Genomic DNA, 16,700 nt, shown 5'->3' on the forward strand with positions numbered 1-16,700 from the left:
TCTGTCTCTCTCTGTCCAAAAAATAAATAAAAAACATTGAAAAAAAATTAAAAAAAAAAAAAAAGCTTAAGTAAAAACTGAAAATTATTTACCACTGATTAATAAGACTTGGATCCTGCCTGATTAGGGAAAAGGATTCATAACTACTATTCTGAAACATCAAATTAAAAACAATGTAAGTTCAAAATACTTACAGTTCAAGGATGAAAAATGTTTTAAAAGCAATTACATCTTAAGTATACTTAGGTATTTAAATGATTGCTCAAATCATTTTCAGAAGTCAATTACCTATTTTATAGACTAAGAGATTATAAATATTTAGATTTATTTAATAACCTACCTATCCAGTCCATTTTAATTTGAAAGAAAGAAAAATGGTATTACTAATTGAGAATCAAAAGTAAATTAGCTTAACATCAACAATGCAGTAGTATATGTGGTATCACTTGTTTTACCTTAACTCTTATTTTTAAATGGTAGCCATAACTTACTAAAATAAAAGTTACCATAACATGTAAATACTATCTACCTATACACTATTTATAAATATCCCCAAAAAGCATTCTTACCGTGAGTAACTCAGATCAAGAATAAATCTTATGCAACATACTTCTAATATATAGCATGTGACTTTCTTTGGTATGAGCATTTAAAATATACTATTATTAAAAAAGAAATTAATGAATACAGATCAGTAATTTTCAGTACAGTACAAAAGTACAAAAGGGTACAAAGTCAAAATATGTCTCCCTCCCACCCCAAACCCACAAAGGCAGTTCAAACATACAGCCGTAAATTCTACCTCCAAGGAAGTATTTTAGTGACTTATCTCAAACCAAAGCCGAAGGATGTGTTATTTTAAGCAAAACTCAATGGCACAAAAACATAACATATAAAGAATTAACTGAATTACACTATCTTGGTGCAAATCCATGTGTTTAAATATCTGAAGGGAAAAAATGAGACTGTTTATGCTACCTAAAAATACTTACAAATGAAACTCCCTAGCCCAAATATGAATTCAGTTAACATATCCACAGTTCATTAAATTTGGTATTGCCAACCCACACTCCAAACTGCTATTGCCAATGTAAATACTGAACAATTCAACTTCATAAATACTTCTTCCCTTCAAAAGGAACCCCAATACAAAGTCCTAAAAAGAAAAATATTAAAATGACACAGAATATGACATGCAGCAACATTTTTTAAAATAGTAGTTTTATTTTAGTGCAGTGTATCTTTTCAATGCAATGTTTTACAAAGGGCTAAGAACAGTTACTTCTTACTTGGGAGTAAAAGGGGAACTCCAAAAAAATTTTTTTAAGTAAAAAGTTCCAAGGGGAATATGTACATAAATTGTTATTTTTCATTTTCAAAAAGGTGTCATTTATCTCAATGATATACAGGTTCTAGATAAAATATAATGACTTATAGTATCACATATAAAATGGAAAGCAAAAACTAACATATTTCCTCCATGTTTTCACTGTCATACCCATTTAAAGTTCAAATGCCAATGATACCCATAAAGGTAGTTCAAGTTAAACAAATTAAATACATTAAAATGCTGTAATTATTTTAAATACTTGTAAGCTAAAAATCAGTAACTACTAAATGTCACCAAAGACACAGAACTTATTTAATGGATAATCAATGCACAAAGCGTAAATAAAAATCCATAATGTTCTGCTAAAAAGTAAACCTTTAAAATAGTATTAAGTGCATACCCATTAAATCCAGTGACAATTTTCAGTATTCTTTCCTTCATTTCATCAAAGGGAATATATTCGACATTAGGGTTGGGAGGACCTCTTGGTTCAGGAGCTGAAGTTCGAAAATCATCCATCACTTTCTCCAGTTTGAAAATAAAATAGCCTTTAAATTGGGACCACTGAATCCTATAAGCAAAAAACAAAACAAAACAAAAAAAACATTATTATGTAGCTTTATAACTCTTCAACACAAACCACAAACACAGAATTTATCATGACACGAATGGTAACAAAATGAAGATCTGAATAAGTAGCAGTGAGAGTATCGTTTTCAGTAACATATACCAGGACTGCATCTGATGAATTTGACTCAGAAGCTCCAAACTAGTTATGTCCAATTCTCCCCACTCCTGACCCAAACGACACCCAAATCTCTAATAAAAAGCTTTAAAAAGAACTATCTCAGGCTGAAAGGCTACTGTGTGCTATGTCTCATTACTAGCATTTTAAAACAGTTTTGTTTTGACTCTATTGCTCATAACAAACCTAACCAGGGAGGTGTTACTGTCCCATCTTAAATAGGTTATTAGAAATTAGAGCAAGTTCACATTTGTAATTTTAAATAAAGAAGTCAAAATGACTCTATAAGCTTCTTGTCTTTTATCTATGTTAAACAGCAAAATAAACTTCAATTTCTCCTTTAACTTTCAGCTAGTATTTTCAGAATCTTATGTCTTTTAACAAAGTATATATATCACAGGTTCTATACAATATGTATCTACAAAGTAAAAATACATAATTTCTTTACGTGCTTTTAATATCTATTCATTTACTAATATAAATATATTTTTATTCCTATCCTCTCACATTTTCCCACTAATATAAAAAAAAAAATTGGGATGCTACCTGCCTAAATAGTCTAAATTCCAGGAGATCCAAAAATCAGGAATGTGAACCAATTCCCCACACAGAAAGTAAAACCATTAGTGGCAGCAGATCAATCTTAAGCAAAATAAGGGGGATGCTAATCTGCGATCACCTTTCCCTTCCATCCACAATCCTAAAAACCAGGACAGCTATTCTCAAAGTATAGTTGAAGAGGCCAAACTTTTTTTTTGTTTTTACCGTGTTAACATTTGTCTTGGTAGTGCAAAAAGAGCAGTGGGAAAATGAAGATACTTCAGCACAAATCAAGGTAACAGTACAAAACTTGTATCTACTAGTAGTCATCATCTTCTTCACCACCAAATTCACAGTAAAACAAAAACCCTTTCACTTAATGTTTAATAAAACAAAAAAAATTACTCATTTTATTAATTCTCAACCTCTGAATACACATCTAATATTCTGAGTAATAAAATGAAAAGTATACATAAAAAAAACTTCTGCTGCATAGGAAAATACTACAGACACGTCAAGGAACAACAGCTGAATACTGTTGCCAGTGGAACTAGCTGCTATCATAGAAGGCCACTTTTGCTTGAAAGGACTGTCAAACAAATAAGGCTATTTCAGAACAAGAGAATGTGGTGGACATTTTCTCAAAAATGAATGACTTGAAGAGAAAGAACTAAAATATTTGTGGTCAACAATAAAATGCGAACTTCAAAACAAAAAATGAAAATTCTAGAAAATGCTTTTCAGTGTGAGCTGAGGTTTCGTATACGTTCCCAGGACATTTCAAAATCAGTCACTGTTGACGTCAACAATATTATGTGACAGCAAAAAAAAAAAAAAAAAAATTACACTACATCAAAATCAAAACCTTTTTGTGTCTCAAAGGACACTATCAACAAAAGTGAAAATGCAACCCACAACATGGAAGAAAATACTTGCAAATAATCTCCCCCATGAGGTATTATTACTATCCAGGAGGTAAAAACAACTCCTACAACTCAGCAGGGAAAGGGCCACAATCCAGTGAAAACAATGGGTGAAGTATTTGAGTAGATATTTCTCCAAAGATATACCAATGACCCATAAGCACATGCAAAGATGCTCAACATCACTAATCATTACGATAACATACATCAAAACCATGAGACAGAACTTCACATCCATTAGGGTGACTGGATTCCAAAAAAACAAAAACAAAAACAGAAAATAACAAATATCTCTGCTGAAGATGTAGAGGAACTGGAAACCTTGTGCACTGGCTGGTGGGCATGCAAAATGATGCAGCCACTGTGGCACAGGACGGTGATTTCTCAAAAAAAAAAAAAAAAAAATCAAAGAATTATTAGATGATCAGTTATTCCATTTCTGAGTAGATACCCAAAAGATGTTTGTACACCAACTCACAAAGCAGTAATACTCACAATAGCCAAAAGGTAGAAACTACCATCAGTCAACAGAAGAATGGATAAACAAAATGTGGTATATATACAAACAATGGCATATTATTAGGACTTAAACTAGAAGGAAATTCTGGCACATGCTACAACTTTGATTAATCTTGAACATAATATGCTACATGAAATAAGACAGACACAAAACAACAAATTTTATGGTTTCACTTATATGAGGAATCTAAAATGAATTCAAAGAGGCAAGGAGCAGAAAGGCATTAGCCAAGAGCTGGGGGAAGGGAGAGGTGTTACTGTTACATGGGAACAGGGTGTCAGTTTGGCAAGACAAAAAAGGCTTGGACATGGATAATGAAGATGGCGGCACAAGCTCTGAATGTATTTAAAGTCACCAAATTATACACTTAAAATACTAAAATTTTTATATGTATTTTACACCAAAAGTGTTAGAAAATGAACAAAAGACCCAAATAGGCATTTCTCCAAAGAAGATAAATGGCCAAAAAAACATGTTAAAAGATGCTTAACATTATTATCCATTAGGGAAACACAAATCAAAACCACAAGACATTATTTCACATCCACTAAGGGGTGTATAATGAAAACAGATGGACAATAACAAGTGTTGGGGAGGATGTAAGGAAATTGGAAATCTATACATTGTTGGAGGGAATGCAAAATGCTATAGCCACTGTGGGAAAATAGTTTGGCAGTACCTCAAAAAGTTAAACACAGAGTTAACACGTGACCTGACAATTCCATTCTATTAAATGAGTTAAATTACATGGTATATAAATGGCATTGACACTAAAAAATTTTGTTGAGGATGATTAACAAAAGCTATTTGCACGATCACCTTTCTTCCATTCCCTGGTCTATTTTGGGAAGGGGAATTCAAGGTTTAACGAGCAGAGGCAGCATATTATAATTTTTGACATGCCTTATATTAATTTCTGATTAACATACAATTGCCAGTGGTTACTACAATTTATCTCTAAATTTCACTAGGCTCCCCAGAGGAATTCACCAAGGAAGATTACTGAAAGAGAACACTTATGCTTTTTATTTCTTAAATTAAAAATTTTTATAGTTTTAATAAAGCCACTAAGTAATAATCTACTTTATGAATTAGGATTTCTATACACACACAGGAGTTTTCCCATCTTTCCATTAACCACTTGTCAATCCACCCAAGATTTAAAAAACAAAAACAAAAAAACTCAAAAAACCCACAAACACAAACCCCAAAAAACAGCCACACACATTAACGGAAAAGATACAGCCCACACAAGCAAACTATGGGGATATTCAAAAAGTATCATATTAACTTACCAGCCAAGAATAAGTCCCATAATCTAAATTTTGTAAATACTGTATTTTAAGAATTAGATCCAAGAGACGCAATTCAGAAGTTACTACACCATATAAAGATGAAAAACCACTTCTGCAGAATGTTGAAAGGTGCAACTTTTTGTTTCACTACAACTACATGATTAAAAACAAAAACACGGGGCGCCTGGGTGGCTCAGTCGGTTAAGCGTCCAACTTCGGCTCAGGTCACAATCTCGCGGTATGTGGGTTCGAGCCCCGCGTCGGGCTCTGTGCCAACTGCTCAGAGCCTGGAGCCTGTTCCAGATTCTGTGTCTCCCTCTCTCTCTGACCCTCCCCCGTTCATGCTCTGTCTCTCTCTGTCTCAAAAATAAATAAACGTTAAAAAAAAAAAATTAAAAAAACAAAAACAGAAAATGCTTCCCTGAATATTATATAATTTGACCACAAAAAACAGGCCATGATCAAATCAATTAAGAATCTGGCAACAAAAAAAATTTTTTTATTCAGAATGTACTCACTGGTTGAGTAGAAACTAGAAATGAACAAAAACACCTTATTTTTCAAATGAAAATAAAATTGTTCTAAACAGATGCTCACGAAACACATTTTCAACTTTAGAATCAATTCCTCCACATAAAAAATTTCCAAAGAATAAAATACAATTTACTCTACTTTGCTAAGATTAACTCAAGAATTTACTGAAATTTATTACTCTTTTTAAAGTAACCTCATCTCCCCTCATTTTCTTATCTTTCCATTTTTCTCTTTACGCAGTTTCTCTTCTAAAAAGGCACAACTCACATCACTAATGAAGATATCCCTCAATAAAACATCACACACTTTTTTCCTCTATAGGAACTTACAAGTCTATTCCAAAACAAACATGTTTCCCTCACAATTCTCGAGTTAAAGGTATTTTTTAGAGGCTCAAGGGCAGAAAAGCCATCTCTTATTTTCTCAGCTGGTTCTAAAACATTTTAGTGACCAGTGACCACCATCTTTTAATTTGCTGCCTCTTACAGTTCCAAATTCTATTAAGATCACTCCTACTCAGCCTCACTGGTTGCCACACAATGTGTGGGAAGCTAACACAAGACAGCACAGGAGAGGCCTATTACCTCCAAGGGATACCAAATATTACACCATTTGGAAATATCAAAAAGGGAATATGGGAAGAATGAATAAAAACAAAAAAATTAAGGAGGCTGATCAATCACACAAGGTGACAGGCTTATAAAACAATCTTCAAAAGGCAGCTATTTAAGTCAGGTGACAAAGTGTCAGAATTTTTGCATGACAGGAGAGAGCAAAACTAAGTAAATTTAATCTGAATATTCAATCACATGAGCAAAATCACATGGCAAAAATAAGAGTACATTGTGAACTGCTTACACAAAATGACAAGATTTTTAAGAACTTTAAAATACAAATTACTAGTTCAAGAGAACCTTCCCTTTTCATCATGATTATACGATATATTATACTTCATCAATTAACTGAGCGAATAAAATACAGAAGAGAGACCAGACATAGACGCAACACAAAAGGAAACTAGGTATATGGGAAAGGACAGATTAATCAGGAAATACCCTAAGAAATTATAGGACTAGTATAAAATTTTACTAGAGTGTAAAAACAATTTTTTCTGATTAATGGTACAGTCATAAAAAATTAGAAAACAGAAAATAAAATGAAAACTGCCCATAAACTGCTCATTAATCATTATTAAAGTACATTTTAGTGTATTTTTCACTAAACTTTGTTCTACTCATTTATTAAAATTTGGCATCCTTAGTTTGATATCCTTCTTTCCCTCCTTATTCACTATATAGGTAGTGTCACATGATCAACAGTCTTTGAAAGAAGGATTTTTAATCTGTATCATATATAGTTGCACTATTATTTATTTAATCGCCACCATTTTAAGAAGAGTTAGGTTTGTTTCCAGCTCATTACAATGAGAAGTAATTGTGATTAACATCCTAATGGAGGGATCTGTTTTATTACTTTAGGATAGATTACCATCAGTGGAATTACGGAGTCAAAACTTTAAAATATAAATAGCAACTTTTGATACATACTTTCAAGAGCCTCTCAGAAATGCTGTACTACTGTATAGGGCCAACAGTATATTAACACCTATTTCACTAAAATATTAAAATCTTTCAAAACTCCTGTTAATTTAATAGTAGAAAAACACTTTAATATGCACTTCATTCACTGCTAGTAAACCTGAGTATTTTAACCTATGTTCACTGTTCACAAGAACATTCTTTTGTTTTTGAACAGGTTCTCTGCAATCCTCTCATCCTGGGGTTCTCAACTTTGGCTTCACTGACACGGTGAGCCTGATCATTCTTGGTCACAGGGGAATGTCCTGTGTACTACAGGATGTTGAGCAGCATCCATGGCCTCTACCGCTAGAAGTCAGTCGTACCCAATCCCCACTCTCAGAAGTCTTGACAACCATAAACGTCTAAAAATATTACCAAATGTTACCTAGAAGACAAAAATTGTTCCCAATCAAGAACCACTGTCCCTCCCTATCCCTTTAAAATATCTTTTTCTTACTCACAGAAAAAGGAAATTACTATGTGACATTAAGTGTGAACATAACTTTCAGATTCCCATTCTGTACTGACTGCTTAAAATAATGAAAACTTTTTATATAGATTTTGAAGTGACACTAAAATATTTATCTAATTGTTCCTATTTTGAAATTACCCTTCAAATGTTACACATTTTCTTGAACAAACACTTATCTGAAGGTGGCATGGTATGTACCTGTTCCAAAGCAATACATTTCTTTCTAACACAAACACTGAAAAGTGAATCTTTCAAATTAAGAGTACTAAATATCTCAGGTCGCCTGGGTGGCTCAGCTGAGATGTTTAAGCTTCCGACTTGACTCTCGATTTCAGCTCTGATCATGATCTCACCATGGTGAGATCAAGCCCTATGCTGAACCTGCTTGGGATTCTCTCTCTCTCTCTCTCTCTCTCTCTCTCTGCCCCTCCCCTACATCCACGTGCTCTTTCTCTCAAAATAAACATTAAGAAAAAGAGTACTAAAAATCTCATGATAGTTGTACACATCAAGGATCCAATCTGATGGAAAAGAAAGCTTCAAGAGGTAACACAAACGTTCAGGTAATACCTCAGCATGAACTTGGGTTTCTTCTTTGGCAACTTTTACATTCAATGATAAGGATTCTAACATGTCTAAAGAGTCAAGTTACTTTCCTCCACTCACCCATCTCTCCCTACCAATTAAAACAAAAAGGTGAAGAAACAGTGTATTCTGATTAGCTTGATTTATACTTAACTCTGAGCTAACCCCTTTAACCCCTTACTGAAAATCTTTCTAAAATTTATTACTATACAAACATGAACCCTTCACTCTCCCATAAAAACAGCTAAATCAAACAAAAATACATCTCTAACAGCACAGCTCAGGCTGAAGAAAGCCAATTCAGAACTCAGAGGGTACTGAGGTTTTCTAATAGCCCTAGCTTTATGGCTGAGGTGGATCTACTCTGCCCCTTCTAGGAGGGGGTGGTCACTCTTCTCTCCACTTTCACCACTACTGCTATCACTTTCACCACAATTCATAAATTAACAACTCCAAATTCCCAACCACAGGAAATGGTCCTTTTCTCCACTGCTACATTTGCCAGAGCCTAGGTAGGCCCTGGGCCCTTTTTTCATTCTACCAACTCATACTACACATCTAAGTCAACAACAGCCCAGAAAAAATACAACCTGATCTTCCACTAATATGACTTTAGAAAACAAGATACAATGACAATAAACAAATAAGACATCAGAAACTACTGGTTGTAGAGATTTAGTGATGGTACAACAGAATCTAAAGAAAGGAAACATGAAATGTAGGCTTAGAGCTATCTAGGAAAAGCTTCAGGACAAAGTGGGACTGTAAGCTAGACCTTAGAAGGATGAGTGGAGTATGGAAAAACAAAGTGGAAAGATACAGGACCTAAAAGTAGAAGACACTTTAATGAGATCAAATTTCTCAAACTTACCATTAGTGACATTTTGGGCTAGACAGTTCCAAGTTATAAGAGAACTTCCTGTAGCACTCCCACCCTGAGTGATCACAACCAAAAAGGTCCCCAGACAATGCCAAATGAACCGGGGGGGGGGGGGACTGCCCCCTCAACAAACACACTTAGTACTAATGCAATACACAATTCCTTTTTTTGAGGACTACATTGGTTCCTGAAATTTAGTAAGGCTGGAAAATGGTAACTGCAAGATCAAAGACTCACAAAATTTGAAGAATAAAATAATACGCATATATATTTTTCAATGGCAGAGACAATTTCTAAAATGCAGAGGATTCATTTAAGAAATGAATAAAATGTTCTTTAACATTAAAATCTACCTCATGAGTCACTTCCAACTGTACGGGAAAATGTTTTGTGAAGATCTGACCTTAATTTTTCTCAGGTGTAGTCTTCTGCATATGGAGAAAGGTAGAGGTAAAAAACCAACAACAAATCTTTCTACCCCGACTCAGAGACAAACTCATGTGCTGCAAAACAAAGAATCAGTAATAGTTTGGGTTTTTTCTAAGAAGACTGCAATATATTCTATACAGTAAATGATTAAGGCTTTACAATTTATTATTGAAATATAAAAATGAGGTTACACATCCACAGGTGGCAGGAGATTACTGTACATTTTAGTACACAGGTTTCATCTTGGAGAATCTTTAAAAAAATTTTTTTAATGTTTATATATTTTTGAAAGAGAGAGACAGCACATGAACAGGGGAGGGCACAGAGAGAGGGAGACACAATCCTTAAGCAGGCTCCAGGCTCTGAGGTGTCAGCACAGAGCCCGACACCGGGCTTAAACTCACAAATGGCGAATCATGAACTGAGCTGAAGTCAGACACTTAACCGACTGAGCCACCCAGGCGCCCCTCATCTTGGAGAATCTTGAGTTTGAAGATGAGGCTCAAACAGTCTTAAACAGTATTTGCAATAGTGGCTTTTAATTGTCTGATATGTGTCTATTTTGTGCTGTATCACATACAGATTATTTTTACTCATGTTTTGAAATATGCCCCAGAGTTATGTGCTACTCTAAAATTACTAATTAAATAAAAATCTAATTACTTAGCATTTTTCTATTTTCTACATACTCCCCAAAGGAAGAAAAAACATCATTAAAAGCACAGCATCTAGTGCAAGAACAATTTATACTCTGGTCCAAGAACTGTCTCAACGTGACACTGAAATAGACAACCCTTCTTGAGAATGTCAACCTATATATATGAAACCAGGAAAATAAACTGGAAGCTAGGCTGAGTTCAAATTTCAGCTCAGACTTTTCACTTCATCGAAGACAGATAATCCCTCCTTTGTTTCCCCATCTGTAAAATGGAAATAACTGTACCTACTTCACAGAACTGCTGTAAGGATTAACACTACTGTAAGTAGAGTGCTTGTTAGCAAAGTGGCGCACACCTAGGAAACACTCAATGATTGTTTCTCCTCAGAAACTTAACAGGGAGAGCAGCTGCGAATTACAGCAGAGCCGTGCAGAGAGCTTTCCAGGTGGCATTTACTAAGAAAGAATTGGAACAGTGAGCAAGACCTGTTAGACTATAACAAAATGGCTGGGCTAAATCTTATGTACTACCACATAATAGATTATAACAATTTCAGGCAATCTCTCTGGCCTAAAAATATGTCTTTATTCCCTTCATCAGAGACAGGAAAATTTTTTTAACCAATATTCCTCCCTCTACCATTAACAAAACTATTCCCTTAAAGAAACTAAATAAATGAAGTGTTGCAGCTAACAGATAAGAATAGAGAATAGGAAAAAATAATGTATATGTCACTTAGCATTGTCAAACCTTAGCTAGTTATATTTTTTACAGTTCTTGAGGAGCTAGAAAATATTTCATATATTACATTTGCTCCAAAAATTCTGATTCCACCATGATCTCCAATCCACCAATCCTACCACTTTGATATCCTCCCCTGGATATCCTCCCCTTTGATATTCTCTTCATTACCCAGATTAAATTATAATACTCATTATAATCACCCCCTTACATACAGCTGACTCTCTAGTTTCTCTTTGCCTTCATTGTACTCACAAAATCAACTCCACTGATTAAAGGTAATCCCCACCACATGTGTGCCCATTTATTGGGCACAGAAAGAGGAAGACAAAAGTTATAGAAAAATGCACCACCATGCTGGTTAGACTCAAGTACACTATTAACGCTGACAGATAATACATGTCCCTAGTTTATTCACTCTCAGTCCCTTATAGGTAACTATTTTGTATCTTCTCTCCTCAAGTCCCCATCGAGTTCTTCACCATCACAGACTCTTCCTGTTTTACTTACAAAACTGAAGCAGTTAACAAAATTTCCTAAGTTCTACCACATTTAACCACCTACTATCAGGATCATATACACACACCTTGAATTCCCTCCTGTAATCACAGATGAACTATACATTCTCTCATCTATTAACTTACCAGATTCCCCATTTGTGCACCTAAAAGCTTCAGTCATGTAATTCCATCTTTCTCCTACTAACTACATTTATATCTACTTTTTAATATCTAATAATTTCCACTATACCATGGAAATATATCAGTATTTCTCCCATCTCAAAAAATCCTCTTTCCTCCACTGACCCACCACCTATCCCCCACATCATTTATTTGTTTTCCTTGGCAGGAAAATTCCTTAAGAGTTGTCTCCCTCTCTCTCTCAAATTCACTGCAATCAAGCTTTCAGCTGCACCACTAAAATTAATCTGATCTTAACAAAGTCATCAATGACTTCCATATTGCTAAATCCAAAGTTCATTTCTCACACTTCATCCTTAGTTGCCCTAAAAGAGTATTTCACACAGCTGATCACTGTTTCCTAATTATTTTCTTGGGTTTTCTTTTAACTCACTGGTCTTTGCTGCTCATTTTCCTTTGCAAGTTTCCCAAACTGCTTAATTCTGGAGTGATCCAAAGCTCAGATTATCTCTTCTATCTACATTTGGTGATCTGATCCAGTCTGGAGATTTTAAATACCATCTATATGCCAAAACTATACCTCCTGATCTCCACAGTCATCCATCCAAGCACCTGCTCCACATTAACATAACATTCATCATGTCCAAAACTGAACATGCTTATCTTTCCCAAATATTGCCCCTGCCACAGCCTTTTCCATTTCAGGTGTAACGAAATTCCATCTTCTACGCTTAGGGGAAACCCTTGAGTCATTCTTGACTCCATTCTTTCTTTCATACACCACAGCCTATCTACAAGGAATCTTGTCAGTTAAACCTTCCAGATATATATATAATGAAGGTGACTAATCCTCACCACCTCCTGCTACCCAAGCTACTATCAATCTTCAATAACCTGTGCTTCTAGCTTATTTTACATAAAGTGCATTTTCAGCACAGCCGTTTGTAAAACAATCCTAACACTTAAGTCTGATAATGTCACTTCTCTGTTCAAAACTACACAATGTCTTCCAATTTCAGTCACAGTAATGGCCGAAGTCCTTACAATGGTCCACACTGCATTACATAAGCTAACTCCAATCCCCTTTACGTCTCTGACCTCCTCTCTCTGGTCAGTCTACTCCAGTATCCTCCTTATTAGTCTGTGAAAAGGCAGGACACACTCTTACTTAAGGACTTGTACACTGGAAGATTCCTCTCCCTGGAATGCTCTTCTTCTATAGGAGGCTTATTTTGACCACTGCATTTAAAATTACAAGTACCTCTTGGGGCACTTGGGTGGCTCAGTCGGTTGAGTGTCTGGCTTCAGCTCAGGTCATGATCTCACTGTTTCGTGAGTTCAAGCCCCACATCAGGCTCTGTGCTGACAGCTCAAGAGCCCGGAGCCTGCTTCCAATTCTGTGTCTCCTTCTCTCCGTGTCTCTCTCCCCCTCACACTGCCTCTTACTCTCAAAAATAAATAAACGTTAAAAAAAAAATAAAATTACAAGTACCTCTTGACCCTTAACTCTCATTTCCCTTACTCTTCTTATTCTTCCATTGCCCTTACAATCACATAACATGCAATTTATTACACTTACTATGTGCCCACATATTTCTTCACCTAAATATATATCACAACTACCAGAAATATGTTTGACAAATAGTTAAGTGCTCAGTAATTATTTGGTGAATATCCTGAAGCATGCTTTGGTGGGAATAATGCAACCCAACTACAGTATGGAAAAAATCAGGAAAATACCACTTTCCAAACAGATCTGGAAGCACTATATGTGCAACTGTTTTTGCAAAAGGAGTACAGATTCATATGTGAACTACAATCTATAATAAAAACACACAACCACCAATGTCAGACACTGGTCTAAGCACTTTGGACATATTAATTCAATCCTTACAACCACCCTATGAGTTAGGCAGTATTACTTCATCAATCTTACCATCAGCAGGCAACTAAGAAACAAAGACGTTTAATAACCGGCCCATGGTTGCACAACTAGTAAGTGGCAGAGCCAGGATTTTAACCTAGGCATTTGGCTTCAAAATCCATACTCCTAGAAAGTCAGGACATCTAGTTACAGGCAAAGAAGAAAAAAAGAAAAAAAGAGAAGAAAAGAAAGAACGTAAGAAAGGCAATGCAAATATGCATCTGTATGCTACTGTGCAGTAGGAAAAGATACAAAAAAAAAAAGTCTAGATGCCTCATAGAATTCACAATGTAAGCAAAAAAGACAGCAAAACATCACTTCTTGGCCTTTTGGCTAAGATCAAGTGTAAAAAAGACAGCAAAACAAAATCTACATGCAATAATGATGGAAGCAATCACAAAGTACTGGAAGTGGGCTAAAGACTTATCTACCTGGAGTAAAGTTTTCCAGACTTAGTACAGATCTTAAAAAGATGAGCACAAAGAAAAAGAGACTGTTCCAGGGAGAGGCAATAGTAAGCAAAGTCACTGAGATGAGAGAGCATGATCCACCAGAGAACTATAAGTAGTTTAGCAAAGCAGAAAAAAACAAAGGGAGCAAATTGGGGAATATCACGCTAAGCAGAGACACAATCATATGAATCTTAAAACATAATAAAGATCTTAAATTTTAACTTAAGCAAGGAGGAGGGTGCATAAAAATTTTAAGCAGGGAAATAACGTGTTATTTACATTGTAGCACGTCCATGGCTAGTAGCATAGATTAGACACTAAACAGGGCAAGCAAAACTGCATTTTAAGAAACCATTTAGCAAAGCCTATACAGGGGCGCCTGGGTGGCGCAGTCGGTTAAGCGTCCAACTTCAGCCAGGTCACGATCTCGCGGTCCGGGAGTTCGAGCCCCGCGTCAGGCTCTGGGCTGATGGCTCAGAGCCTGGAGCCTGTTTCTGATTCTGTGTCTCCCTCTCTCTCTGCCCCTCCCCTGTTCATGCTCTGTCTCTCTCTGTCCCAAAAATAAATAAATGTTGAAAAAAAAAATTAAAAAAAAAAAAAAAAAACAGAAAAGCCTATACAGAAACTCAGGCAAGATGAGAATGATGGATAATGTCTACAGAACCATAACCCAATGTTTGAGAATCTCCCATGTCCATTCCCACTAACACTGCCCTATTTCAAGCTCTCATTTCCTCTACCTTAAAGTCCAGTAATTCACCTGAATTAGACACTAGTTTCCCCAAGGCAAAGCTCTGCTTTCTCTCTCTTCTGCTAAAAAAAAAACCTTCAATAATTTCTAAGGTCTCTCTAAATGCAAAATTCTTTGTATCGGCAAGATACTCTGATTTGTCCCAAATACACCTTCATAACCATTCACTTTTTCCTGACTATCCCTTTGCTTATTGTTCCCTCTGGCGGAATTGAGCTTAACTGCCTCTGGTATCAAAGTTTTCCCTAATCCTCAGAAATCAACTTGTTACTCTACTTCTCTCAAAGCATTTAATTGCTCCCTTAAAGCAACTATTACGTTCTGCCCCAGACCATTTTTCCCCCTTAAGAGGTACTAAGAAGCTAAGCATCATGCAAGAGAATTTATCTTTGGGGAGGGAACCGTCTTTTGTTATGAGAACATTCTGGTAAGAACTTAAGCAAAAGCTATCCTTCAAATTGTAAGCATTTCAACAATTCAGAGATCCTGGTAAGGACAATGAATTTCTCATAATAAAAGAACAGGAGTTGTTTCCCCCAAGTCACAGTTATAATCTCCTACCAGTTTTAAAGTAATAATTTTAATACTTTACCTGTATAAGGAACTGGGGATACTGTATATGCACATATGCTGATTATAGCATACACCAATTGAGTTGGTTCCCCAGCCACTTTCTAGGAAAGGGATGTAATACACAAAGATGGGCCTCCAAGAACCAACTGTTTCCCTGTCCATGTTACCTGCCTCCTCTTCTAAAAAAGAAATGGATTAATCCTGGGTTAGGCCAATTGGACATTTTCCTCCAGAAATGGGAAATATGGAGAGAACACACAATGGAAGTTATTGGACTAAATCACCCGTTTGGCAGGAATCCGAAGGAGAGATCCAGCAACTTCTATGGCGGAGGCCCCCAAGGTACCCCATCGTCCTATCCTTGGCTTGGTAGTTTAACTCTCCCTGTGATTCTAAATTCTATCTACCTCATTATCTTTCCAAAAAATCTTTCTCTTCCTTTCTCACTTTCTTTTGGGCTTAAGAGAACCAAAATCAGTTTGTCCTGCTTGCAAGCAAGATAGTTTTAAATGAATCTGATGCTTTCAAACAGCTATTTTTCTTTTGAGGGCTACATCCTGAAGGCTCTATCTTTAAGTAGAAATCTGAGCTGAGAAAAAAGTCTCTTCGGTATTTTCAAACTACAACTTAAAAGTTTACTTCTTATGGTGTAATATTTAAAATGCTATGACACTAAAAAATTAATTCAAGTCTAAGGGGACGTCCCCAAATGAACCATTTGATCATTCAATCTAGCAGCCTACCCACGGTATTCAGGCAATTTGGGTTTTAGTTTTGTTCTCTGCGTGTAACCCTCCAGAATGTCAAAGATCCTATATGATGTTATATACACTGACCACCTCTGTATGAGATTACTGCCAATAAAGTAACTTTATTGCTATTTGCTTCTTTATTTGCACCTTATCCCTTGATTATGGTTTGAATTTTATCTTTTCCAATATAAATATCCAGTGTTCAAAATACATAAGGTTCCTGCATCAGCCCTAAAAACATGATTCTCCTAGATCAGAAATTATAGCTGAATTCATAAATGAATTCATATTTATGAATTTATTAAGTATGAAGAAGGTTGTACATTTCAGCCAATCGTATCTATGTTTTTTCTTTTGAAGGGAAGTATAAAAAG

General features: G+C 35.6%; 1 protein-coding gene across 1 annotated transcript in view; it reads right to left on the reverse strand.

The window, feature by feature from the left end:
- PPP4R2 (protein phosphatase 4 regulatory subunit 2) overlaps positions 1-16,700 on the reverse strand; it is a 53,771-nt gene that overhangs the window by 16,097 nt on the left and 20,974 nt on the right. The window contains exon 3 of the mRNA XM_040492157.1: positions 1,731-1,901. Coding sequence (XP_040348091.1) covers positions 1,731-1,901 — 171 coding nt within the window. The remainder of the gene's footprint in view (positions 1-1,730; positions 1,902-16,700) is intronic.

The sequence above is a fragment of the Herpailurus yagouaroundi genome, unplaced genomic scaffold (genome assembly GCF_014898765.1).
Source record: "Herpailurus yagouaroundi ecotype Mexico unplaced genomic scaffold, PumYag 183, whole genome shotgun sequence".
NCBI lineage: Eukaryota > Metazoa > Chordata > Mammalia > Carnivora > Felidae > Herpailurus > Herpailurus yagouaroundi.